This window comes from Protopterus annectens, chromosome 1.part0, assembly GCF_019279795.1.
Source record: "Protopterus annectens isolate FY-2018-M chromosome 1.part0, PAN1.0, whole genome shotgun sequence".
In the NCBI taxonomy this organism is placed as follows: Eukaryota; Metazoa; Chordata; order Ceratodontiformes; family Protopteridae; genus Protopterus; species Protopterus annectens.
The window spans coordinates 464,865,730-464,893,098 of record NC_056725.1 but is presented as its reverse complement, the minus strand read 5'-3'; the positions used below and the strand labels follow the sequence as shown (position 1 = coordinate 464,893,098).

The 27,369-nt window shown below is 46.5% G+C and overlaps 1 protein-coding gene across 2 annotated transcripts in view; it reads left to right on the top strand.

Annotated features, from left to right (window-relative positions):
- Nucleotides 1–27,369, top strand: part of KDM5C (lysine demethylase 5C) — a gene marked incomplete at its 5' end in the record, with an annotated part of 2,556,543 nt that overhangs the window by 2,011,935 nt on the left and 517,239 nt on the right. For both annotated transcript variants that reach the window (XM_044060510.1, XM_044060501.1), the window contains 1 exon segment: nucleotides 1,448–1,627. In XM_044060510.1, the coding sequence (XP_043916445.1) occupies nucleotides 1,448–1,627 (180 nt within the window).

The following is a 27,369-nucleotide window of genomic DNA, read 5'->3' as shown; positions in this document are numbered from 1 at the left end:
TTTGCACCGTACATTTCTTAATATAATTCAGTATTTTGTCTATACTTGTAAGGCCATTTACATTCCACGGTAATATGGATGTAGTAGCCATTATGAAGATAATTTGTTATTGCCACCTGTTATACATGACAGTTCTTTTGTATGTGTATTTCCAACTTTTAACTTACATGCTCTCACTATATGACAGGATGATCTGTTGTGTTGGTTCTTCTCATCTCCATTTGAACATTTTCTAGCCATTTTTCCTGCAATTAAATCACTCAAAAATAAATTGAATTTTAGAATTCTCCATTCTCCTTTCAGGTGCTTTTATTGTTACTAAGCTGATATAATTTCACTCCATTAAACTTTCTTCCTAACCTTTCAGTGTCTTGACTGGTTATCCTTTGAATGAGTGTTAGTGTTCAGAGTGAGAGTTGTGTATTTAGAATTCTGATGCATTCATGCATATCATCTTGTCATAGAGATGCCAACATGACCAAAAGAGGGTTTTCCCACCCCAAGCACTGAAACATGAGATTAAAAAAAAAATGATGAGGGAAGGCATAAGAATGTAGATGTATCTGAAAGTGTTCCACTTACTGCATGGTGTCCTGTTAGTTTTCATCTGCTTTAGTGACTGCTCATGTATTAGTTAGGTATGTTATCCTCATACTTTTTTAGAATGCTGGCATAAGTGTACATTTTGAAGACTCATATTTAGCTGCCTCAGAAGATTGGGGCTTGACCACTTTGAGAAATGTTGAATGCATGAGTCCTTTAGCTAAATATAAAAAATGCTGTTATGAATTCCCTGTCTTAAGACCAGAAGTGTAAAGTTTGGCAGTCAGTACAGGGGACCCTTGAGAGCAAATAGTTTTGTTGAATACACTACTGTTTGTACATAGCTTCCTTTGTGAAGAGAGAGCAACCATCAGAGTGATCACTTGATAAATGTGTTGCTTCTGTCATAGTCGACTTTTCAGTACATTTCTAATTGCCAAACACCTTTCTAGCATCCCCTGTATCCAAGTATGGCTGCCCATTCATAAATATTTTTAAGGTACATTTTTTAAAAGAAAGTGTCATTTCATGGTTTATTATGTTAGATTACGTGTTTGAATTGTGTCAGATCCTGGAACATGGGTAGACTGATGAGGGGTGGACATCAGGCTTACATTAGGAGTAACTCGAGAGTGTCTGCTGTGAAGAAACTTTTTAGCTAACGTGCATAATATCTGGCAGGCTGATCTATTATGTTGGTTCTTCAATCGTGTCTGCTATGAAGAAACTTTTTAGCCAACATGCATACTATCTGGCAGCCTGATCTCTTGTGTTGATTCTTCAACCAACAAGAGACTCTAAAATTAATATTATGGCTCTGCCTTTATTTGGCATGTTTTGCTTTGTGCCTATCTGCTGTGATATCCCGTAGATGTTGCTCACTCTTATGTATGCTTTATTTTAGAATGGCGATCATTATCCATGTTTAGATGATCTGGAAGGACTTGTGGCAGTGGGTCGAGATCTTCCAGTTAGAATGGATGAACTGCATCATCTTGAAGTTCAAGTGATGGCTGCCCACTCGTGGAGAGAGAAAGCATGCAAGACATTTCTCAAGAAAAACTCTTGCTATACACTGCTAGAGGTGAGATTATTGTGACTGATGTTCGTGAATCTAGTAGCTTATAAGACTTTTATTTTTTTAGGTATGCATTTTTGCACACTGGAAAAAACAATAGATATGGCTGACATGTTTGAACCCAGTCGTTAAGATTTATATTTAGTATTGTGTGTTCTAACTCATGTTGTCTTTTTAGTTATGTACATTGTCAGAGCATATCATTAAATGGCATTTTGCATAAAATGGTTTCCAGCTTTATCAGAAGTGGTTCTAAAACAGAGCAGTTGCCTTTGTTAGTAAATTGTGTGCACACAAGTTTATTGTGAAGGCAGATGTAGGGCGTGGGTTATAACCTATTTTTACTTTCAAAGTTAGTCAGCATGCATAGTTCAGTGCCATTTACATACAACCTTGTTGAAACTAATTTAAAATGCATATTTATGTAATTGAGACCTGAAATCATAATTCAAACACACAAGAAAATTGCAGTAGCAACACAGAAACACTTTCACCCAGAATTTTTTGCAGTAGTAAACAAATGATGTAAGAGTGTTCAATCTCGCCGTTTGCTCTTACACACGGGTTCGGAGTCGATCCTCGGCTCCGAGTCGGCCGAATTGCAAAGCTCTGAATCTCAGAGAAGCTCGAGACCAGCCCATATACCACAATCCTCCCTGCCATTACTCAGATCTAGTTTGCCGCTGCAACAGATCGGGGAGAGCTCGGACCAGATAGAAAATTGAGATTTGCTTACTATTTACAGATAAGATACTGATTTTTTTCCTGATATAACCTTATATTTCTTAGATTGTTATAGAAGTGCTGTGTGTGTTATATATATATATATATATATATATATATATATATATATATATATATATATATATATATATATATACCCTTTTTTTTCCTTCTTCTTTGGGTGTGGTTTTGTGAGTGTCTTCTTTTATATGTCCATTACTGACAATCATGCTTCCTGCGTCTACTGTCTTGGCCCTCTCCATCTTCAACAGGATTGCTCTATTTGCCATTCCTTTAGCGGGAGGGTCATGACAGATAGGCACAGGAAGCTCATAGACAGAGGGTTACTGAAGCCTGCCTTTCAAGAGGTTTTGGACAAGTCGGATCAGGCTTCTAAATCCTCGAAGGGGTTGAAGATGTCGGAGCCCATGTCATCGGCTCTGAGTTCATCTTCTAGGGTTCGTTCGCCAGTTCCACAGATCTCGGGGCCGAGCGTCGAACATTTATCTTTTCCTGAGCCCCAGATCTTGGAACCAGTGTCGGAGCTGCCACCACCGTCCATTCTTCGGTCGGTGCCATCTTCGGCTCCTTCGACCCGTTCTTCCAGACCTTTATCCGAGACAGATGTGGATTGTGTCATGCAGAAACTCATGGAAAACACAGCCCTTTCCAAGTTAATTGCAGTTTCCTCCCAGTTCGTGTCGAAACTAGAAGGCCTCCCCATATCTCCAATGGGTCCTCCTTTGAGACCCATCCAGATCTCGGAGCCGGGAGAGGATGACCTGATGTTAGTGGAGCCCTCAGTGCCGAAACATTCCATTGCACGATCGACACCATTGACTTCGACTCCTTCGGAACTGAAAGGGGAGTCGCGGAGCCAACGGTCTCTCCTCTGTTCCGGGACCGAGAGTCGTACCGACCTGTCGGTACCGACTCTCTCTCTCGGGGCCTCGGCACAGACTGGCTCGGCTCCGTCTTCGGGGTTGGAGCCCACGGCACCTGGGTCTGGGATGCTCCCGTGTTCTTCGGAACCGGGGGAGCCCTCGGCCACGGGTTTGGGGGCCTTTGACCTTATGAGGAAAGTATTGTCTGCACAGACAACCACATCATCAGGATAATCTTCTCCTTCCCCAGAAGGGCCACTTTCTGTTTCTGCTCCCACGATCCATCCCAAGCGTAGAGCCCAATTGCCTCAGCCACCCCCAGAGGGTTCCCCCTGTTCCTTGGAGGCCTCACCAGAAGCCCCCTCTGATGAGGTCCCGAGGAAACGGTTGTGCAAGAGGAGGCACATAGATTCCCCACAGGAATCTCTAACGTCTGACACCGACTTGGATGAGGCAGAGAGGGGTCCCCCAAATCACCCTCGGAGGATGTCTCATTTGCAGACATCCTGGAGATCTTGAAACAGAGGGGTGATTGGCAATCCCTATCCCCCACTGAGGACGAGTTGGTGCTGCTGAAGGCTTTTGGGGCTCAACCTTCTACCTCCTGGGTGACTCCGCCCTTCGATTAATTAATGGATTTGATTGCTCGAAGGGCGTGGGAGGCACCTGACACAGTGGAACCAGTCCCTAGGAAACCAAACAAGTTCATCACTGCCCCCCAAGATAAATCTTATCTCACCAAGGGAGTTCCTGTCGACGCTGTGGTGGTGGCGGCAGCCACGAAAAAGGAGATGTCTGAGTCTTCCTCATCTGTTCATCCTCCTAATAAGGATTCTAGGACTATGGACAGATATGGGAAGCACGTTTTTAGTTCAGTGACTTTTTCCATGCGTTCGCTAAACTATTTGACTCACTTCACACGTTTGCAGAGGGATCTCATCAAGGAGCTGACAGATACCCTCCAGGGTAACACAGATGCTGCTGTTTCAGAAAAAGTAACAGCACAACTTAACACCCTCACCTCCATAGTAAACTCATCCATGAGGCTCCTCATCTCGTATGCAGCCGAGGGATCGAGTAGAGCTGCAGCTTCAGCGATTGCTCTTCGATCACAATCATGGATGCGGCTGTGCTCCTTTGCGGAAGCCTTCAAGTCTTCCTTTGCCAATGCCCCTTTTGATGGTGCCACACTTTTTGGGCCCAAGGTTAAGGAGATTCTCACTCGGTGCGAGCAAGAGGGAAAGACCCTGTCTGCTGTCGGGGTCCGTTTTTCCCCTCCTACTAGACCGTACCCCAAAGGGCAACGAGGCGGAAAAATGTGGTTCCGTAAGAATCCGGGATCTTTCCAGACCACACAGAGTGATACTCCCTCCAGAGGCAGAGGAGGGGGTAGAAATGGAAGACGCCGCCCCGGCAGCAGAGGAGGTCCGCTTAACTAAGGCGACAGGGATTCCGTCCCTGGGAAGCCTTTCCAGCACTCCTGAATGGAGGCCCGGCTGTCCTGCTCTGGAGGCAGTCGGGGGTCGCTTAGCTTTATACCCACTGGCCTGGCTAAACATTACTTCGGATTCTTGGGTAAAAAGCATTATAACCAGAGGATACAAAATCCCCTTCACATCAACGCCACCTCTACAAAGAAAGTTTCCAGACGTGCCACCCCGTCTGCGAAATCTAGCAGCTGTAGAAATTTCAAAGCTGCTCGAAAACAGAGTCATCCAACCAGTCCCGGCGGACCAAAGAGAATTCAGAACTTACTCAAGGTTCTTTTTAGTTCCGAAAAAGACAGGGGACTGGAGACCGATCTTAGATCTCAGCCATCTCAACAACTTTGTGAAGAAGGAAAAGTTCCGGATGGTCACGCTTCAATCTATCCTTCCATTCTTACAGAAGGACGATTGGATGTGCTCTATAGATCTCAAAGGCGCGTACTACCACATCAAAATGGCCAGACCGTCCAGAGATCACCTGCACTTCCGGCTGGGAGTCAGTCACTTTCAGTTTCGAGCTCTGCCCTTTGGACTCACCTCAGCCCCCAGGGTATTCACCAAATGCATGGCAGTAGTTGCGTCTCACTTGAGACGACAAGGATTCCAGGTGTTTCCGTATCTGGACGACTGGCTCCTCACCACCACCATCGAGTGTCATCTATTGCAAGCCAGAGACTACACAATCAGCCTTTGTTCCCACTTGGGGATTTCCATAAACTTCGAAAAGTCTTGCTTATCGCCCTCAGTGTATTTCCTTCATCGGAGCAGACCTAAATACACGATCGACACTACTGAAGCTCCCTCCAATAAGAGCCTCAACCCTCAAACAGCAGGTGGTTCTTCTTCTGGTCAGCAAGAAAGCCCTAGCCAAACTGGTTTTAAAAGTGTTGGGACTGATGGCAGCCGCACTAATTGCAGTCCCTATGGGAAGGTTACACATGAGGATCCTACAATGACTGCTCTTCGCGCAGTGGTCGTTCCAACACCTACCCCTAGTGCACGAGATCAGGATAACAGACTCTTGCAGATGGGACCTCTCATGGTGGGTGCGCGATCAGAACCTCACTATGGGTCGTCCGTTTTTTCTACCCAGTCCAACAGCCACAATAACCACGGATGCTTCCCTGATAGGGTGGGGGGGGGGCCTTTTTCAGGGAAGAACAGTCCAAGGAGAATGGTCCAGCACGGAGTACACTCTACATATAAATGTTCTGCAGTTGAGGGCGGTGTTCCTGGCATTGCAACACTTCCAAGCCCTCTTACCTCTAGGAACAGTAGCAGTTCAGACAGACAACATGTCTGTAGTCTGGTACATAAACAAGCAAGGGGGAACCATGTCTTACCCGTTATGCAGAGGGACCATGAGAATTTGGCAATGGGCAGAGTCCATGGGTCGCTTTCTGATAGCAACGCACATCACGGGGTCATCCAACGTCATTGCGGACAGGTTGAGCAGAGCCATCCTGTTACCTCACGAGTGGTCCCTCAATTCACAGACGGCGGAAAAGATCTTCCGCAAATGGGGCCAGCCTTACTGCGATCTGTTTGCTTCCCCGTTGAATGCAAAATGCAGAAGCTACTTTGCCCTTCTACCCCCTCCAGGGGATGTCCCCAGGGACACACTGATGCACGATGCGCCCCCGGGTCTCCTATATGCATTTCCGCCTACTCCCTTGATTCCCAGATTTCTACAGAAAGCCAGGAACCTGGAAAGGACTAGAATACTCATAGCCCCATTCTGGCCTCGTCAGATATGGTTCCCCTTTCTTCGAGCCCATCAAATAGAGGAACCATGGATTCTGGACCCAGTACCAGATCTACTGACACATTCGTCGGGAGTTCCTCACCAGTCTCTACAGTCCCTCAAACTAGCAGCTTGGCTGCTCCGCTTCCCTGCCTAGCCATGTCTCATCTACTCACCCCGGCAGTTCAACACATTCTGGTTGCTTCTCATAAAGCTTCCACTACTAAACTCTATACGAGTAAGTGGAAACGATTTGTATATTGGGCATCTAGCCAAAACTTAGACCCCTTGGGTAGCTCCTCTACATAAAATTTTAGAATTCTTATCTATCCTTTTTCATGAAGGAGCTTCTACTTCCACGCTAAGATTACAGTTGGCGGCCATATCAAACTTCCATATTGGTGAGGAAGGTTCTCCCATTATGTCTCACAGACTTTGTAAGGCCTTTATGAAAGGAACCTTCCATCTTAGACTGCCTGTCAGAAAACCTTTCTTTCCATGGAGCTTGAATTTGTTGCTGTCGCAACTCTTGTTGCCACCTTTTGAACCTGCTTTGTCATAGGTTCATAGGTTCATACTAGGCTATCAAGGGCATTTATAAGCCTAGCCAGAGTGTGTTTGGCTTTCGCCACCCATTTTAAATTAATTTTGCTATGCCTTTTTTTGAGGTTAGTATACTGTGCCTCTGTCTAACAGTGACACAGAAGTGATAGCCGGGGTAAACCTACGATCTCCCATCCACTCATCAAGATTCCTCTTGAAGAGAGTCAATGTGGGACTCTGCCTAACCTGGACTGGGATTTTATTCCAGAGTGAAGGGAGCCTCTGGGTTATGAATCTGTCCCTCCAGCATGTCCTATTTATTTCAGTGCTGAGGTTCAAGTCTCTCGAGCACGTAGCTCGATGGAATTTGGATATTCTGAGGTGCAGCATGTCCATTAATTCCGGGTTGGACATGGCTTTATACGTCAGGCACAGATCGCCTCTGAGCAGGCGGTATGCCACTGAGTAGAGCTGGAGTTTCTTTAACCGGGCAGCATATGGCATCTGTTTGAGCCCTTTGATCCTTTTGGTGAGGTACTTTTGGGGTCTTTCCAGTTGCTGCAGGTGTCTGGTAAGGTACATCCCAAAAGGGGCATTGTACTCAATTATGGGCCTGATGAGGGATGAGTAAAGAGGCACGATGACCTCCCCTGATCTAGATGTGAATCCCTTCATGATTAGGTGGGCTATATAAAATGGTTTTCTAACCACTTTGGCCACGTGGTTGTCAAATGAGAGATTGCTATCAGCTTGGGTTCCCAGGTCCCTAATGATTTCTTCTGTACTTAATGGATTACCACCTATGTGGTAATTTGTGGGCACTTTGTTTTTGCCAAAGGGGATGACTATACACTTTTTGGCGTTGAGCTTGAGGCCATGGCTCTGGCACCAGTTTTCTTTTTCTATGAGGCCCTTTTGGAGGATGCTTGTGTCGGCTGGAGAGTTGATTATGGCGCCCAGTTTGCAGTCATCTGCGAACTTGGTCAGCCACAGTCCTTCCGTGTTGGCCTGTACCACTGAGAAATATATACCGAACAAGAGAGGTCCCAGGACTGAGCCTTGTGGGACGCCACTTGTAACTGGTTTGGAGTCTGACATGGCTCCAGCAATTCTAACCATGTGGGTTCTGTCCTTGAGCCAGTTTGCAACCCATCTAGTGATGTAGGGGTTTATATTTAAGCTGGTGAGCTTATCTATAATGCCCGAGTGGGGTATTGTATCAAAGGCTTTTGCGAGGTCCAGGTCGGCTGTGTGGACCACCTTCCCCTCGTCAATGGCCTTGGTGACTGTTTCAAAGAAATCGACCAGGTTTAAGAGGCAGGATCTGCCCTTAAAGCCAAACTGGGTAGGATCCAGTGTCTGTAGGTCCCCAATATCTTTATTTATGAGGTCCATGATGATCCTTTCCATAGCTTTGCAGACCAAGCTAGTCAGGCTTATGGGGTGATAGTTTCCAGGATCTGTTGAGGCACCACCTTTGTGGAGAGGGACCACTGTTGCTGTACGCCACTCTTTGGGTACATATCCTGTAGTAAGGCTAAGATTGAACAGTAGTTTTATGTTTGGGTTTAGCTCTTCTTGAAGTTCATGTAGGACGCAGCCCGGGACACCATCTGGTCCCATTGATGCTGTGTTTTTTGCTTTGGAGAGGGCGGCTCTTACCTGAGCATCTGAGATGTCAGGGGGGCAGCACTCTGTTGGGATAGATATTTGCCCTTTTGGTGGGGAGAAGTTTGCACTGAACCTGTCAGCTAGGATGTTAGCAATGTCTGTGGGCTCGGTGTATTTTTTGTCATTTTGGACTAATTCTGAGCATATCTGGGAATTCCCACCCAGGTTCCTAACATAACTAAAGAAAGCCTTGTGATTATCCTTAGTGTCCTGTGCAATTTTCTCTTGAAGCTGGCCTTAGCGATTTTATGAGTGCCCGTAGTTTTTGCTAATACTGATCAGAGATGCCTTCCCTTTTTGGGATTTTGCTCTATCATGTAGTAGCTTCCTCCTTCTATTGTATAGTTTGTTTATGGCTGGGTTCCACCAGACAGGACGTCTGCCTTTGGAGGATTGGGTCTTGGTTTTATTTGGGATTGCATGATCCATGCATTCCTGAAGGTGTTCATAGAATGCGTTTATAAAGGATTCTGCTGTCTGGGCCATATTTTCCACAGGCCCGGGGGCTTTGAAGGATTTCGCCTAGGTTTTGAGGCATGTGAAATTTGCTTTAGAGAAGTTTTTCAGTGTGGTTTTCTGGGCAGGGGGTGGGGTCGGGATGTGAATATCCAGTGAGATTAGTTTATGGTCTGATCTTACCAGTGAGGGATACACTTCTGGTCTGGAGCATAGTGTCCCCATGTTGGTGATGATCAGGTCCAGTATGTTTTCCCCTCTTGTGGGAGTGGTAACAAGTTGTTCCATAGCATTTGAGTTTATAAATTCTAGGAACCTTTGGGCTAGGGTGTTGGAGCTAGAGTAATGCTCCCAGTCTATGTTTGGGTAGTTGAAGTCGCCCAATATAATGGTGTTTGGAGAGACCTTCATATTTTCCAGTATTCTCAGGAAGGCCGAGTGGGGTTCCTGTGTTTGGGAGGGTGGTCTGTTGCAGGCTATAAACTGGAAGGCAGTTTTACTCACAGTTAGTTGCACATGGGATAGTCTCTGATGCTTCGTGCTGTGCCACCAACCTGGAGGTGTGGGTATCTTTGACGAATATTGATACTCCCCCTCCTTTTGTGGTTCGGTCCAAGTTTTGGGGCCGATAAGCATGATATGAGGTATAACCTGGTAGTGCTGGGGTGCTCTCGGGAGCCTTGAACCAGGTTTCTGTTACTGCACAGATATCGATGTTCTCCATGCTAAGGAGAGTTTTGAGTGCATGCATCTTGAGGTTTAGACTTCTGGCGTTGAGTAGCATTACTCTTAGTTTCTTATCCCTTGTGATACCTATGGAGGTGGGTTTGTCTTTTGAGCCTTGCCTAAAAAAGGCACTATGGGGGTAGCAAGAGCCTTTGCCAATATCCGAAAGCCCAGGGGTGACAGGTGCAAGAAGCTGTCCCTAGCGAAGCATCGTGGCTTGTCGAGCATGTCATCCCAGGCTAACAGGCATTGGATCCCCTTTGAATGACACCAACACTTAAGCCATTTGTTGAAATTGATCATCTTGTCTTCATATTGTGGCATCATTCTTGGTGAGGGTAAGATGCTACTCAAGGTCATGGTCATACTGGCCTGGGCTACATGCTCAGAGAGCTCCTCTGTCTCTTTTCATGTAGTCCAGGGAGGTACGTCTCAGATCATTCACACCAGCATGGGCAATGACTGAGTCATATTTGTACTTGCCTTGGAGTGACCTGAGTGCTTGTGTTATGTGGCGGATCCTAGCGCCCGACAGGCTGCTCACCGTGACCTTCTCCTTGATGTCCTTCAAGGATGCATCTGCAGTCCTAACAAATGGGTTGTCCTGGCCTCAGGCAGCCCTTCGGTCGGCCGGATTCCAAAGTCTGGGTCTGGCCTCGGCTGGTGTCGCACTTCACCCGATGTCATAGCGGCAGTTCTTCGGGTATAAAGGCATCAGCCGACGCCATTTTCCTCAGTCTTTCTTGCCGCGTGGCACCCGAAGCAGAAGCTTTTCGCAAGTGCCGGTCGGTCAGATCCAGAGATTTCTACTACCGAAGACTTCTAAAAAGCTAAGTACCCCGTTGGGGACTCTTTCTTGCCTCAGCCGATGTCAGAAAAAGTGAATAACTGTTTAACTTGTGGGAAACAAATACCTCATAAAGACTTCCACTCTTACTGCCTACCTTGTTTAGGCCCAGACCACGACGTAGCAGCTTGTTTAGCCTGTGCTTCCTTCAACCGACGAACGCTTAGACGTCGGTCGGAGTTTGCAGAGGAGTTTTTCGGCTCCACTTTTGCTTATATCATACCGTCGGAGATTCCGACTTCGCATTTAGCTAAAAAGCGTAAGGAAAAGGACCGACACTCGTGGTCCGCAGTTTCGGCCGAAACCGCGGTTAAGCCAACCGCGAGTGTCTCGGTTTCGGCTGAAACCGAGTCTGCGGTTCTTCCTTCGGCCGAAAGCATGCCTCCTACTACCGAGGCCTCTTCCAGCATGGCTGAATCTGCTACTGAAATTCCACCTGCTCTTTCAGTTTCTCAGGATTTATCAGATACTATTCCCCTAGATCTATCTACTCCTGCACGTGGAGCTGCTAGGCCCCCTGCATCCATGTCAATTAAGGCCTTTGCCAGGGCTAAAGCAGCTAAATCTTCCAAGGCCCTGCCTACTAAAGCCCCCTCTCACAGGCCTAGCTCTAGTACTCAAATGCTTAGTCTAGCAGAGGATCTCATTTCTTTGATCAGGGGTTCCCAGTCTCACCCAGATAGGGCCTCTCAACTCCCTCCAGAGAAGAGGCCTAGAGCAGAACCCCCTGAGCCAGTTTCTACTGATTACTCCTCAGATGAATCAGAAAATACAAACCCTCCTGAGGGCCCTTATTCTCCATATGAGGACTCTGATGCAGAAGACTCCTTTCCTTCTGCCTCTCCTCCTGAGGAATTTTCTTTTGGGGAAACCTTGCATGCTATGAGGGAACATTTCAATGGCAGGGTCAGGATTTCTCAGACTCTAGGAAAAGGCTTAGGACTTTTTTGCATTTGCCACAGCATAGGCCTTTAGCCATTCCTCCAGTACTTACAGTTGTGGATGATGCATTTAATGATGCTTGTACTGCTCCTGATTCACTCCCTCCGGCCCCTGCTAAGCCCGACAGATACTACAGGGTTCCGGACACACATAATCACTTGTATAAGGCTCCTTTTGCAGATCCTGAAACTATTTCCCAGGGCCCCAAGGCTGTAGCAGCTACCTCTGCCAAAAACCCACTCCCCTCTGAAAGGGAATCTAGGGCCTTGGAGAGATGGGGTAAAAAAGTTTATACTTCTGCTACTCTTTCGGCTAGGGCTTTAAACTGTCAATTCCACATGATTCAGTATCAGGAATTTATGTTAGATCAGTTATCTAAAAAGCTGTCCTCTCCAGAACCTTTAGACCGAAAGTCTCTTCAGGAAATGGTACATAACATACAGCAGGTCAGTAATCATTCCTTAAAATGCGGCTGTGATGCACTGGAGGCCTCCTTTAGATCAGCTATGACTGGTACAGTGATCAGAAGGCATGCATGGTTAAAAGAGCAGTCCTTACCAGACCATGTAAAATCAAAGCTCCTAGATGCTCCCATGGATAAACACAATTTGTTTGGCTCACCTGCACAGCAAGTGCTGAAGAAGGTGGAAGAGAAAGCAAAATCTGTCCAGACAGTCAAGGATTTCTTACAGGTTCAGCCTCCAAGGTTTAGTAGGAACTGGCCTTCCAAGAATTGGTCCTTTCCAGACACCAACAGAGCACAGAGAGGCAGGAATAGGTGCACAAGAGGCAGAGGTCAATCCAGAGGTGCCTACAGGGGACGTCGGTGGCAGCCTAACAACCAGCGAAGTTCTGCTGCAGATCCAGCCACTACCACTTCCACAGGACAATCACAGTGACTTGGCTCTGAAGCCGCCTACCAGGGAACAACTAGAAGCACCCTTAGGCGGAAAGCTAGCCTTATTTTCAGTAAACTGGCATTGCATTACAGGAGACAAATGGATTTTACAGACAATAGACAAAGGTTACAGGTTTCACTTCCATACTCTACCAAGGAAGAGAGGAATGCCAAACCTACCTCCAAATCAAATGGCAAACGCTCTAGAACAAATAGACAACTTAAAAAGGATGAGAGCTATAGAAAAGGTACCATATATGGAACAAGGACAAGGATTTTACTCCAGACTTTTCCTGGTGCCAAGGAAGGAAAATCAATGGAGACCTGTTCTAGACCTGTCCGCACTGAACACATACCTCATTGTCCCAAAATTCAAAATGCTGACTCTACAGCAGCTTCTTCCCATGCTGGGCAAGGAGTCTTGGCTGGTAACTCTAGATCTCAAGGAGGCATACCTGCACGTCCCCATACGACCAAATTGCAGAAGATACCTCAGATTTCTTGCAGGATCAGAGCATTATCAATTCTCAGCATTGCCTTTTGGCTTATCTACTGCGCCCAGAGTATTCACGAAATGCCTGGCATCAGTAATTGCTCATTGCAGGCTTCAGGGAATTCAAATTTACCCTTACCTGGACGACTGCCTGTTACAAGCGGACAACAAAGACAAATTAACAAAAGACTTGAATAGGGTCATTCATCTACTGCAAGCCTTGGGATACACAGTCAATATAAAAAAGTCAAGGCTGTTACCTTCCCAAAGGATAACTTTCTTGGGTGCAGAACTGGACACATCAAATCAAATGGCATCCCTCACAGCAGAAAAACAAAAGCACCTTCCACTCTACTTCATGGCATTAACAACGCAGAACCAGCTTACAGCAAGGAAAGTCCTGCAAGCCCTGGGTTACATGGCATCCTGCATAATATTGATCCCACATGCCAGACTACATATGAGGAAGTTGCAATGGTACCTCAGGAATTTATGGTCTCAGCACAAGCACAGCCTAGAAACCCAAATTCCAATAATTCCATGCCTGAAGCAAGAATTCCGATGGTGGGCTCAGGCCTGTCAATTGAACAAAGGACTGCCCTTCCACAGCCCTCAACCAAGCCAGACTATCACCACAGACGCCTCAGACCACGGTTGGGGGGGGCACACTTGCTGGACAAGTGCATACAAGGCTTATGGACTCAAGACCAGCTAAACCTACACATAAACCAAAAAGAGATGCTGGCAGTAAAACTGGCAATTCAGGCATTCAGACCGTTTCTTCAACAGGGACAATTACTGATAAGGACGGACAACACCACAGTTATGTGGTATATCAACAAACGGGGAGGCACACATTCATATCCTCTATGCCGGATGGCAATGGATCTCTGGAATGTGGCCCTAAGCCTCAACATACAGCTCAAGGCAATATTTGTGCCAGGAAAAGAAAACATACAAGCAGACATCTTAATCAGGACTACCACGGATGCCCACGAATGGATGCTGCATCCAAACATCTTCAAATCCATCAGAAGGAAATGGGGACTACCAGAAATAGACTTATTCGCATCCCCACACAATCACCAATTGAAAAAATTCTGCACAAGGACATACCACCCACTTGCTTGGAAGGTGGACTCCCTATCTTTCAGTTGGGAAAACCTGACAGCATATGCATTCCCACCTCTTCCTTTGATGCACAAGGTGCTATTGAAGATCAAAGAAGACCACCCAAGGATCATCCTGATAGCTCCAGACTGGCCGAGGCAGCACTGGTACCCACTACTGAGGAGTATGTCTCGGGAACATGCATGGCCTCTACCCCTGGTTCCTTTACTACTAACACAGAACAACTTCAAAACCCTGCATCCGAACCTGAAAACACTGCAGCTAGCTGCTTGGAGCATTGCATAAGACAAAATAACCCAGATTTATCTCAAAGGGTTAAAGACATTATCTTGGAAGCTCGCAGACCCTCAACAAGAAAAACTTACTCAGCAAAATGGAAAAGATATCTCGTTTGGAGTGCAGCAAAAGGGCAGAATGTAGCACTGGCAAACATAGCTAACATCCTGGAATACTTAGCAGAGCTTTTCCACAATGGCCTGTCTTACTCTTCCATAAAGATTCATGCGTCAGCTATTTCAGCAGAATACAACATGGATCCTCCAGTCTTCTCTCATCCTCTACTCAGGCAGTTTCTGAGAGGAATCAAAAATGTAAAGCCTCCAAGGAAGCCTCCATTGCCTACATGGGACTTAAACTTTGTGCTAGAAAAGTTGACACTTCCCCCTTTTGAACCAGCAGCAACAGCAGAATTACAATACTTATCATGGAAAACTGCTTTCCTGCTTGCAATCACTTCAGCAAGAAGGGTTTCTGAATTACAGGCATTAATGACAGTGCAACCCTTCCTTATCTTCCATCAGGATAGAGTGTCCATGAGAACTAATCCTACCTTTATGCCAAAGGTGGTTTCCAGGGTATCTTTAAACCAAGCAATCCACCTACCTACATTCTTCCCCAACCCACAGAACAGGGGAGAAAGGCTGCTGCATACCTTGGATGTGCATAGGCAATTGCGCTACTACCTGGACAGAACCAAGAACAATAGAAAAACTGACCAGCTTCTGGTAGCATACGCCACAGGAATGGAAGGAAAAGCAATTTCAAAACAGATAATCTCAAAATGGATAGGAAATTGCATTAGATTTTGTTATTCTTATCATGGAAAGGCAGCTCCAGAAAATATCAGGCCTCACTCCACAAGGGCTACAGCCACCACTACAGCTTTTTTACGAGGAGTGGCTACAAAAGACATTTTAGAGGCTGCTACTTGGAGCTCCGTGCATACATTTGCCAAGCATTATAATCTACCCTTATACTCCAGATCCCGAGCAGGTTTTGCCACTGCTGTTTTGCAAGGGGTCTTAACTACACCATAATCTTGTTAGGGCCTCCTCCCCCAGTTTGGCTATGGTATTCTACCCATTTGTTAGGACTGCAGATGCATCCTTGAAGGACATAGTACAGTTTTGTACCTACCATAAATGTAGATGTCTGAGAGGTATGCATCTGCAGTCAGGATTACCCACCCTCCTTCCCCTCTGTGGTACTCCTAGGGTATTTGCCCATCTTGTAGCTAGCTGGGGGAATCTATTATGGTGTATTTGTTTGTATATATGTATATACATGTTTATTTCTATTTGCTCTCTGTTGTTTGGAAACATTTGCATTTATCCAAATTTAGCCTTCCTAGAGGGCATCTGGCATCTGGGGCAAGAAACACTGAGGAAAATGGCGTCGGCTGATGCCTTTATACCCGAAGATCTGCCGCTATGACGTCGGGTGAAGTGCGACACCAGCCGAGGCCAGACCCAGACTTTGGAATCCGGCCGACCGAAGGGCTGCCTGAGGCCAGGACAACCCATTTGTTAGGACTGCAGATGCATACCTCTCGGACATCTACATTTATGGTAGGTACAAAACTGTACTTTCAGCCTGGTGAGCGGGACGTCAGTGTGCCTGACGATAAAGTCACCTATTACAAGTGTATCAGGTGTGTTGTTTAGCCTTAAGGGCTGTGACTGTTCGGCACACTGGCTGTGTGAGCTATGTGTTGCACGTGTTTTGTTTTGGGGTAGCGGTTGCTTAAAGTTCTTATCGTGGAAGACGCTGTTTCTCGTCGCCGTGACCTCAGCTCGTAGAGTATCAGAGTTGCAAGCATTATCGGTCAGACCACCTTACTTGATATTCCATCCAGACAGGGTCTCTTTGCATACAAATCCATCTTTCCTTCCAAAAGTATGCTCAGTTACAAATATTAACCAGTCTATAGAACTTCCTACCTTTTTCAAAAACCATACCAACAAACTGGAGTATATGTTGCACAAGTTGGATGTTCACAGGCAATTAAGATTTTATTTGGATAGGACCAAAGCTTACAGGAAAACGGATCAGCTCTTCGTCGCATTTGCAGACAATAAAAAGGGCATGGCAATTACTAAACGTACACTATCTAAATGGCTTGCTGACTGTATAACATTTGTATACTCTAAATCAAAGCAATCCTTACCCACCAAACCTAAGGCCCATTCTACCAGATCCGTCTCCACTTCCTTAGCTCATGCAGCTCGTTTGCCTTTGGACACTATTTGTGCAGCAGCCACGTGGTCTAAACCACATACTTTCATCACTCATTATAGAGTGGACAAAGTCTCCAGGGATAGGACATCATTTGGTTCCACTGTGCTTAGGAACGTTCTTCCATGAGTCACTCGGGGTGACGGAGCTAGGGACACTACCCGTGTGTAAGAACAAACGGCGAGATTGAACACTCTTACATAAAGAAGTTATGTCCTTACCATAACGTTCCATGTAGAATGTTCATCTCGCCTTTGTTCTTACATTCCTCCCCCCCCCCCCCCACGTGTTTGGAAGAACTGGTAGGATTAGAGTCTGATCGATGTGTCTTGACCCCTTCCGGGGTATATGGTCCCGTGTATCATGGGATATATGTTTAGACCATTAGTTATTGCTATGGTGAGAGAGCGTCTCTGAATGGCTGAAGAGAGTATACTTCTAGCACCGGAGTTGTTGGATCTTTTGGTCTGGTTTGTTTGCAAACTAGATCTGAGTAATGGCAGGGAGGATTGTGGGATATGGGCTGGTCTCGAGCTTCTTTGAGATTCAGAGCTTTGCAATTCGACCGACTCGGAGCCGAGGATTGGCTCCGAGCCCGTGTGTAAGAACAAACGCGAGATGAACACTCTACATGGAACGTTATGGTAAGGACATAACTTCTTTTTTTTTGACTACAGTGAATGGGATGTTCCTTTATACATTTCCACCCTTTCCACCAATTACCAAGGTATTGTGAAGATTCAGAAGGACTCTCCAAATATAATTGTGCTTGACTCACTTTTGTCCCAGGCAACATCGGTACTTTCCGTTCTGATGGAATTGGCCAAGACCAATTACCACAACTTCCTCATAAAGTGAACTTATTCACCAAGGTGGTGGGGGTTAGTTTATACACCCCAGCCTCAAACACCTTCAACTTACTGCCTGGATGATTCATTTCTAATTCCCTTTAGGCACCTGTTTTTGGAGAACATGCAGGCAGGGACAGGAGGAGGCAAATAAAAACTGCTTCTAGGAATTCTTATTTTGGCAAGTGGAAAAGATTTTCTGTTTGGTGTTTAGCCAATAACCAGGGCGCTCTCGGGATTTTTCCCCACTGGTACTCAGATATTTGTGAGAGTTACCAGCCCTTGGCCCTCTCAGTCCTCTGTCAAGGTACATCTTGTGTCAATTTCAGTATGTCTGCCCGTGGATCCTTTTTTTTCCTCTGTTTTGGTAAAACAATTTCTGAAAGGAGTTTTGTACCCGATACACGTAGGTTGCTCCTTCTTGGGATCTTAACTTTGAAGTGAAGAACTTATCTATGTCTGTCTGAACTTACACGTCAAGTAGACAAGGCTCATTACATGGAAAACTATTCTTATTGCTCTGAAATCTGCAGGAAGAGTATCTGAGTTGCAAGCTCTCATGCTGGGTGAAGTAGTCCATAGAGAGAGGGTTTCATTAAGAACAAATCGCTCATTTATCTCCAAGGTTGTTTCAGAATTCACTTTGAGTTAAACTGTCAGTCTCCCAGTGTTCTACTCAGATCCTCAACCAGGAAGAAAGGATTCTGCATATGCTGGGTGTACATAGGCAGCTCAGGTTGTATTTTGATAGAACCAAGTTCTTTAGAAAAGCTGATCACCTATTTTTATTTTCAGAACAGACCATTTCCAGATGGTTGTCTTTGGCTATTGACTTTTGTTGTGCCCATGATGGTAAACCAGTTCCAGGCAAGTGTCAAGGCTCACTGTAGTTGGCGCCTTGTCTTCTTTAATGGCGTATTGGAAAGGGGCAAACTCTGTAAGCTACATGTCCTCCATACATACCATTAAAAGGCTTTACAAACTGGATTCTGTTTCTAGATCACGAATGGCTTTGCTAGGGCTATTCTGTTCTCTTGTGGCTTCTGGATCCATATCCTTCCTCCTTCCAAGTGGTATAGGCTTTGGTAATCAGCTAAGGCTACTATAGCAATGTAGAAATGAACATAATATAATTGTATAATTTGCATTTACCCATAAAAGATTTTCAAATTCCTCACTGCTGCAGTAGCATGGCATGGCTCTGACACTCTGTGCCTTCGGAACTTTTTTCTTCAGAGCCAACCGTACAGCTTCAGTCTGGGTTGGCTGGGGGCCCTTCCATGGTTGTGGCTTTGCAGGTGGGTCTCTCGGGTTGGTTATGACCCCAGTTCCAAGTTTGTCACAGTTCTAGGCTCCCATCCCTCCTCAGGGTGCCTGCCTTTCAAGCTATAGAGGGGGTTTTGGCCACCGCTACTTCCCCAGGTGGCTCCTGTGTTGCCGGAGTCTCACCCCTTGACCCCTGCTTACCAGGAACTAACACCAACCTCTGTACCTGGACAGCGAGCTCCAGGGATGCAAGACATCCCGACGAAGGGTCACCTCTTTTCCGAGGAGTCTTCAGATATTCCCACTGAAGAGCCTCCTCAGAAGAAATTGTGTAAGAGGAAACACCTGGACTCCCCTGAAGACTCTCTCATCGAAGACACAGATTTTGATGAGGGGGGAGATTCCCCCCAGTCACCCCTGGAAGGTGTCTCCTTTGGAGACATTCTGGAGATCCTTAAACAAAGGAGTGATTGGAAGCCCAAAGACCCAAAGTCCGAGGAGTCTGTGTATTTGCAAGCCTTTGGAGCTCACCCACCTACTTCCTGGCTATTAGATTGATCTTTCAGCAGGCTTGGAAGGCCCCTGATTTGATAGAACCAATTCCTCGGAGACCAGATAAAATACTTTCCGTAACCGAGGATCATCAGTACTGGGCAAAAGGATTAGCAGTAGATGCCTTGGTGGTAGCGGCTGCCACTGAAAAGGAACTAGCTGAGGAACATTCCACTGTTTATTCCCCTAACCCCCCGGGAGTCAAGGACGATAGACAGATTTGGGAAGCAGATTTACACATCACCGATCTTTATCGTTAGGTCCTTTAACTTTCTGGCGCATTTTACTAGTCTCCAGAGGGATCTGGTCAAAGACCTGTTGGATACTCTAGCAGGAGCTGAGGGGGTCCAGGAAAAAGTGGCCTCCCAGTTAGCTACCCTGGAGTCCATCTCTAATTCGTCCATGAGGCTGATTGTACATGCAGCCAAAGGGATGACCAGGTCAGCAGGTTCAGGTGTTGCAATTCAATGACATGCTTGGATGTGCCTGTATGAGTTTGCGGAGCCATTCAAGTCTTCCTTCGTCAAGCTCCCTTTGATGGATCCTCCTTGTTCGGCCCAAAGTTAAAGAAACGCTGTTCAGGTGTGAGAAAGATGGAAAGATCCTGTCTGCAGTGCCCATACGTTTTTTTGCTCCCCAACGAGCCTATTTCAGGAATAAGAGGACTGGGAAGATGTGGTTCAAGAAGTCCCAGAGGCCTTTCCAGGACACACGTGGTGCGGACTCCCCTCAGGGCAGAGGGAGGAGTTCTAATGGAAGATGCCATCCTACCGGCAGGAGTGGCCTGCAGAACCAGGGTTCCAGGGAGTCCTTCTCTGGCCAACCCTATCAACGTTCCTGAAAGGAGGCTTGATTGCTTGCCTCTGGAGGCAGTCAGGGGAAGATTTTCTTTGTACCCAACAGCCTGGTGCAAGTAACCACAGATGCCTGGGTGCTAAGAATTATTTCCAGAGTTAACCTTATCCCCTTAATTCTTTATCCAAGAACTTGAACAAAACTCCCCAATGTTCCACCCAAAGGGACAAAGCAGCCTTAGAAATACAATAGTTGCTAGAAAAAAGTCATCCAGGAACTCCCACCAGACCAGATAGGATCCAGATTTTATTCAAGGTTCTTTTTAGTGCCAAAAAAAGACAAGGGACTGGAGACCAATTCTGGATCTCCGCATTCTAAACAGATTTGTTCAACAGTCCAAATTCTGGATGGTCACTGTTCAGTCAATACTTCCCTTCCAAGAGGAAAACAATTGGATGTGCTCTATAGACCTTCAAGACGCTTATTACTACATAAAAATGGACAAACACTCAAGAAGATTTCTCTGCTTCTAACTAGGAGCCAGTCACCATCAGTTCAAGCTGCTGCCCTTTGGTCTCACCATAGCGCCCAGGGTATTCACCAAATGTATGGCAGCAGTAAACAGCTCACTTGAGGCTGCACGTATTCCGGGTGTTTCCATATCTAGACGACTGGCTCATCACTGCTTCCACCAGACATCTACTGCTTCAGGTGACAGAATTCACCCTGCAATTGTTTCTGCAACTAGGCATCATGGTCAACCTTACAAAGTCTCAAATGACCCCTTCTCAGGATATGGAGTTTATTGGAGCTCATCTCACCACTCTCTCCTGTGTGGCACCTCTGCTTCCCCGCAGGCTACAGAAAAAATCTCAAGTACCAGCCTGCTAGTGCTTCAAGCGTTAGGCTCCATGACTGGGGTGAACACACTGGTCCCATTAGCGAGATTTCATATGAGATTACTGCAATGGCTTCTTGCAAATCAATGGTCTATTCTAATCCAGTGAACTACCCCATTTTTGTCACCAGTCTCTACAAAAATGTGACCTATCCTGGTGGATGGAATCCGAAGAAATTCTTTCGGGCCGTCTCTTTGTCCCTCCTCAACCCAAGGTCATAGTGACCGCAGATGCCTCCCAGGTGGGGGAGGCATTATCTGGGAAAGACGGTCCAAGGCAGTTGGTCCCTGATAGAGGCCAATCTGCATATCAGCTTTCTGGGCCTGAGGGCAGTGCTACTAGCGTTGCAAGCATTTCACTCTGCCCTACCTCAAGGAACAATTGCAATTCAATCAAACAGCATGTCCATAGTCTGGTACATGAACAAGGAAGGGGGAACCAAATCCTATCCCCTGTGTCAAGAAGCCGTCTGAGTGTGGCAATGGGCCATTGCCTCCAACTGCTTTGTGATAGCAACGCACATCCCGGGGAGTTCAAATGTGATAGCAGACAAACTAAGCAGATGCATTTTAATGCTTCACAAGTGGTCTCTCAATTCCAAGGTAACAAAGATCATCAATCATCGCTGGGGCCAGCCTTGCTGGGATCTTTTTGCTTCAATCCAAAACAACAAGTGCAGAAGCTATTTTGCCCTAGTTCCCTCCTCAGGGGGAGTCCTCGAGACATTCTTCTCCTTGATTGGCCCCCGGGTCTCCTTTATGCCTTTCCCACTTTCCCTCAAGAAAGCAGCCAGCTTGCAAAGCAAAGTAATCCTCATTGCTCCCTTCTGACCTCGACAAATTTGGTTTCCCATCCTATGGCCTCATCTAGTTCACTGTCCATGGATTCTGGATCCAGTTCCAGATCTTCTGTCTTACCTGCAGGGACTGGTGCATCCCAGTCTTCAAAATCTCAAGCTAACTGCTTGGTTTCTGCAATTCCGTTAGCCACCAGGCATAATGAAAATCTATCCCCAGTAAGAAAAATGTTGCTGGCATCCCATAAACCATCCACCAGGAATCCCTACCTCAGTAAATGGAAGAGATTTTCTATCTGGGCTTGTGATAATGGTCTCGATCCCTTTTCAGCCTCCGTGGAAAAGTTTTAGAATTTATGGCCTTTCTTTTTGGTAAGGTCATTCAAGCAGCCATCTCTAACTTTCATAATGGCTTCAAAGATCTACCCTTAATTTCTCACAGACTTTGTAATGTCTTCCTCAAAGGAACTATCCATTTAAAGCCCCCCATTTAAAGATCTTCTACCACTGTGGGACCTGACTATTATTTTGCAGTCACTAGTACTATCCCCCTTTGAACCAGCAGCTACTTGTGACTTAAAGTTCCTTTCTTGGAAAACTCTTTTACTTATAGCGGTCGCCTCTGTGAGACGAGTTTCTGAATTGCAAGCATTAAGTTCCAAAAACCCCCTTACTTCATTTTCCATAAGGATAGAGTTGCACTCAGAATAAATCCATCCTTTCTTCCAAAGGTGGTCTCAAGAGTCCAATATTAATCAGGCTATAGACTTACCTGTCTTCTTTCCAAATATTTCTAATAAAGGTGAATATTGCTTATACCTGTTAGATGTTCACAGACAATTACGTTTCTGTCTCAACAGAACCGAAGAATTTAGGAGATCAGAACAATTACTGTTAAGTTGTCTATCTCGCCTTCATTCTTGCTGTTTGGGATCGGAGCCACTCCTCGGCTCCGACTCGGCCATCTTCAATAGCTCGAGAGCTGTTTACTGGCTCAAGGGTACCCCTTATCCCATGATGCCTAGCGACAACTTCCCAGATCTCGTTTGCCGCTTCAGCTGCGAGGTGTGTCGTTTTCTGGCTCAGGCTTGTATATTTTCAGTTTTTGTGTAGAAATATTCTCTTAGACCCTTTAAACTAATAGATATTGTACTTTTTCTTAGCTCTATTCAGTACTTCGTTCTGCTTAGTTTCCCTTTTATTTAGAACTCGTTTAAGTTAGAGTTTTCTCCCCCCTCCTCCTCTCCCTAGGATAGCCGTTTAACATAGAGGCTCTCCTTTCCTTTTTTGCTAGCGTTAAAAAAAGAAGAGGTTATATATATTTACAGGTGTACTTGTTTAGAGTACTACTTATTTGTCTGTGTTTCCCTTGTGGTACTTAGTTTTTTTTGTAGTTGGGTCATGTCAAAGGAAGCTGAAGTAGCTGGCTTTAAAAAGTGTGACTCATGCTGTCAGAAAATGTCTCTTACAGATGGGCACACTAGTTGTGTTTATTGTTTGGGTGCTGTTCACCTGCCGGACTCTTGTTCTATTTGCCATGCCTTTAGTCCAAGAGTCCTGCAGGAGCGTAAGAACAAATTGATTCTTAGGGGTCTGTTAAAACCTCAGGATTCACCGGCAGAGAGTTCCCAGCCAGTAAAATCCCCAAAATCCTCTAAACCATCGGCTCCACCTTCGGAGTTGACTCCTGTACAGGATTTACTGAGTATGTCGGTTCCGGCTGGCACCGACAAGACAACTCCTCCATCAGTTGTTTCTGAGCCGTCTCGGAGCCATAAGAGGCTAAGGTCCCCTTCATTAGAGTCAGTTCATTCGGCTCCTCGGTCTCCATTATTACAAAGTGAACGTAGCCACCATTCTTCACACTCCTCTCAATCCTGTAGGCTGTCGGATCATGATGTGGAGAGAGTAGTAAGTAGGGTTGCTTAAATCACAGGCACTAGCAAAATTATTGTCTAGCCCTTCTCAACAGGTATCAGCTCTATCCACCTCTTTTTCTGTTCCTCCTCCGACTCCATTGAGTTCGGAGCCGGAGTTTGTTTGGGTTCGAGTAGTGGAACCGTCAGCTCCGATCACCATCTCTCCTTTGGCTCCGACTTCGGCTCCAATTACCTCGATAGTTCCTTCGATCAAGGAATCTGGATGCCAGGGCTCCCTTGTCAGCTCCGAGGGGGCGAGTGGCATCGGACCCTTGTCCAACCTCATTCTCTCTCTCTCAGCATTGGCGCAGGTGAGCTCGGCTCCAACATCGGCCTCGGAGCCATCCCCCTCTGCGTGGAGAAAGATTCCTATTTCTTTAGAACCGGAGGTTTCTCTGCCTCGAGGCAGGGATGCCTTTGAGGTCATGTGGAGTGTGCTGTCCTCCAAGACAGCTCCACTACCAGCTCCATTGGCTCCATCCCCCATAGTGTCTGTGCCAACCTCTGCTCCTCCTCCAGACCCCAAGCATAGGGAACCGATGCCCCAGGACACCCCATTGGGTGTTTCCTCTCCTTCTGAGGCCTCCCCTAATCATTCAGAGGAGCCCCCTCAGAAGAAGTGCAAGAGGAAGCACATTGACTCCCCTGAGTCTGTCACTTCTGATACAGACTTAGATGAATCAGAAGGGTCCCCGAGATCCCCCCCTGAAGATGTTTCCGTTTCGGACATCCTTGAAATACTTAGGCAGATGGGGAACTGGACTCCCCTAGCCACTACCGAGGATGAGTCTGTATTCCTGGACACTTTTGGTTCCCGACCTTCCACCTCCTGGGTTTCTCCTCCTTTCCACCCACTCATGTCTGTAGTGGCTCAGAAGGCTTGGTTAGCTCCGAACACAGTGGAACCATCTCCGAGGAGACCTAATAAATTTATTACAGCCCCCCAGGATAAGCAATTCCTTTCTAAAGATGTGCCTGTTGATGCCATGGTGGTAGCAGCAGCCACCAAGAAAGAGTTAGCAAAGACCTCTTCATCTGTTCATTCCCCTAACAAGGAGTCTAGGATGATTGACAGGTACGGAAAGCGAATGTTTGCTTCAGCGACCTTCTCCATGAGGTCCCTGAACTATCCATGTCATTTTACTCACCTTCAAAGGGATCTCATTAAAGAGCTTGGAGATACCCTTCAAGATCCTACAGCTGAGGGAGTACAAGCCAAAGCAGCTTCCCAGCTAGTGACTCTTAATTCTGTTGTTAACTCCTCCATGAGGCTCATTTCCTATGCAGCTGATGGAGCGAGTAGAGCCGCGGGCACGGGTGTGACCCTCAGGAGGCATGCTTGGATGCGGCTGTGTCACTTTGCGGAGCCCGTTTGAGTGTTCTTCACCAATACCCCCTTTGATGGCTCCTTTCTCTTTGGGCCACAGGTGAAAGACACGTTGACTAGGTGTGAGCAAGAAGGCAAGACTCTCTCTGCCGTGGGAGTCCATTTTTCCACTCCCTCTAGACCTTACCCTAAGGGTCAGAAGAGTGGGAAGATGTGGTTCCGCAAAACTCAGGGAGCCTTGCCTGACACACGTGGTGATTTTTCTTCAAGAGACAGAGGGGGAAACAATAATGGACGCCGCCCTCGTGGCAGAGGGGGTCCGCAGAACCAGGGCAACAGAGAATCCTTCTCTGACAAGCCCTTCTAGCATCCCTGAAGGGTTGCCCGGCTGCTCACCTCTTGAGGCAGTCGGGGGAAGACTTTCGCTGTCACCAAAAGCCTGGCAAAATTTAATAAGAGACAGATGAGTACTATCCATTATATCCGGAGGTTACAAAATTCCCTTCCATCAATCCCCCTTACAGTCAAAAAAGGCCCTTCCAGATGTTCCATCCAATCTGAAGGAGCAAGCAGTAATAGAAGTTTCATAACTGCTAGAAAAAAAGAGCCATTCAGGAAGTCTCCGCAGACCAGCACGTATCCGGAACTTACTCAAGATTCTTTTTGGTACCAAAAAAGACAGGGGACTGGAGACCGATTCAGGATCTCAGCAGACTAAACAAATCTGTACAATGAACAAAGTTTTTGATGGTCATGCTACAGTCCATTCTACCCTTCCTGGGTCAGGACAATTGGATGTGCTTGATAGATCTTCAGGATGTGTACTACCATATCAAGATGGACAGATGCTCCAGGAGATTTCTTCGCTTTTGGGTGGGGGCTAGTCATTACCAGTTCAGAGCTCTGCCCTTTGGTCTCACCACAACCCCCAGGGTGTTCACCAAATGTATGGCAGTGGTCATGGCTAATCTGAGGCGTCAAGGATTCCAGGTGTTTCCATATCTAGATGACTGGCTCCTCACTGCTACCACCAGGCATCAACTCGTACAAGCACGGGATTATACAATCACATCTTGCACCCAGCTAGGTATTGCAATAAATTTCAAAAAATCTGCCTTGTTGTCCTGTCAGTCTATCACTTACATAGGAGCAGAATTAAACACAAGGGAAATGTTTACAAGGTTACCACTGGAAAGAGTGTCCACAATTCGTCAACAAGTGCAAATCCTAATGCAGAGCAAAAGGATCCAAGTCAGATGTGTCCTTCAAACTCTGGGCTCCATGGCAGCTGCCATTCTTCTGCTTCCATTAGCACGTTTCCACATGAGAATTCTTCAGTGGCTTCTTTTCACGCAGTGGTCTTTCCAGGAGCAACCCATGTCTCACATGATCCTGATTACTGTGGCATGCAAAAGGCACCTTTCTTGCTGGATGGTCTCCCCACTAGTGACTCAGGGCAGACCTTTCATACAGCCCCCCTCCGGTAGCCACAGTGACTACAGACGCCTCCCTGATAGGGTGGGGGGGACATTATCTGGGCAGAACAGTCCAAGGCACTTGGCAACCTCACATCTAACATCTGCACATAAATGTCCTAGAAATGAGAGCCGTGCTCCTAGCGTTGCAAGCACTTCAAGACTCTCTTCCTTCCGGGACCATTGCAATTCAAACAGACAACATGTCAGTGGTGTGGTACATCAACAAGCAGGGCGGAACCAGATCCTACCCCCTGTGTTGAGAAGCACTCAGACTGTGGCAGTGGGCGATTTCCTCCCAACATTTTCTATTTGCAACGCACATCCCTGGGAGATCCAACGTCATAGCGGACAGGCTCAGCAGAGCTATCCTCTTGCCTCACGAGTGGTCTCTGAATCAGGAAGTTGCAGATCTTATCTTCCGCAAATGAGGACAGCCTTGCTGCGATCTTTTTGCCACCACTTTCAGCAGCAAATGCTGCAGCTACTTTCCCCTTCTTCCGCTTCCAGGTCACATACCCAGAGACGTCTCTAGTCCACGATTGGCCTCAGGGACTTCTTTATGCTTTTCCTCCGTTTCCCCTGATACCAAAACTCGTACAGAAAGCAAAATCGTTGGGTTGCAAAATGATCCTCATTGCCCCCTACTGGCCTCGACAGATATGGTTCCCGTTCCTGCACCCCTACCTTCTCGATCAGCCCTGGACTGTGGACCTGATTCCAGATCTCCTGATTCATCAATCATGCGGGTTGCATCATTCCCTCCAAACTCTCCAGCTCACAGCTTGGTTGCTCCACTTCCTACCTTAGCC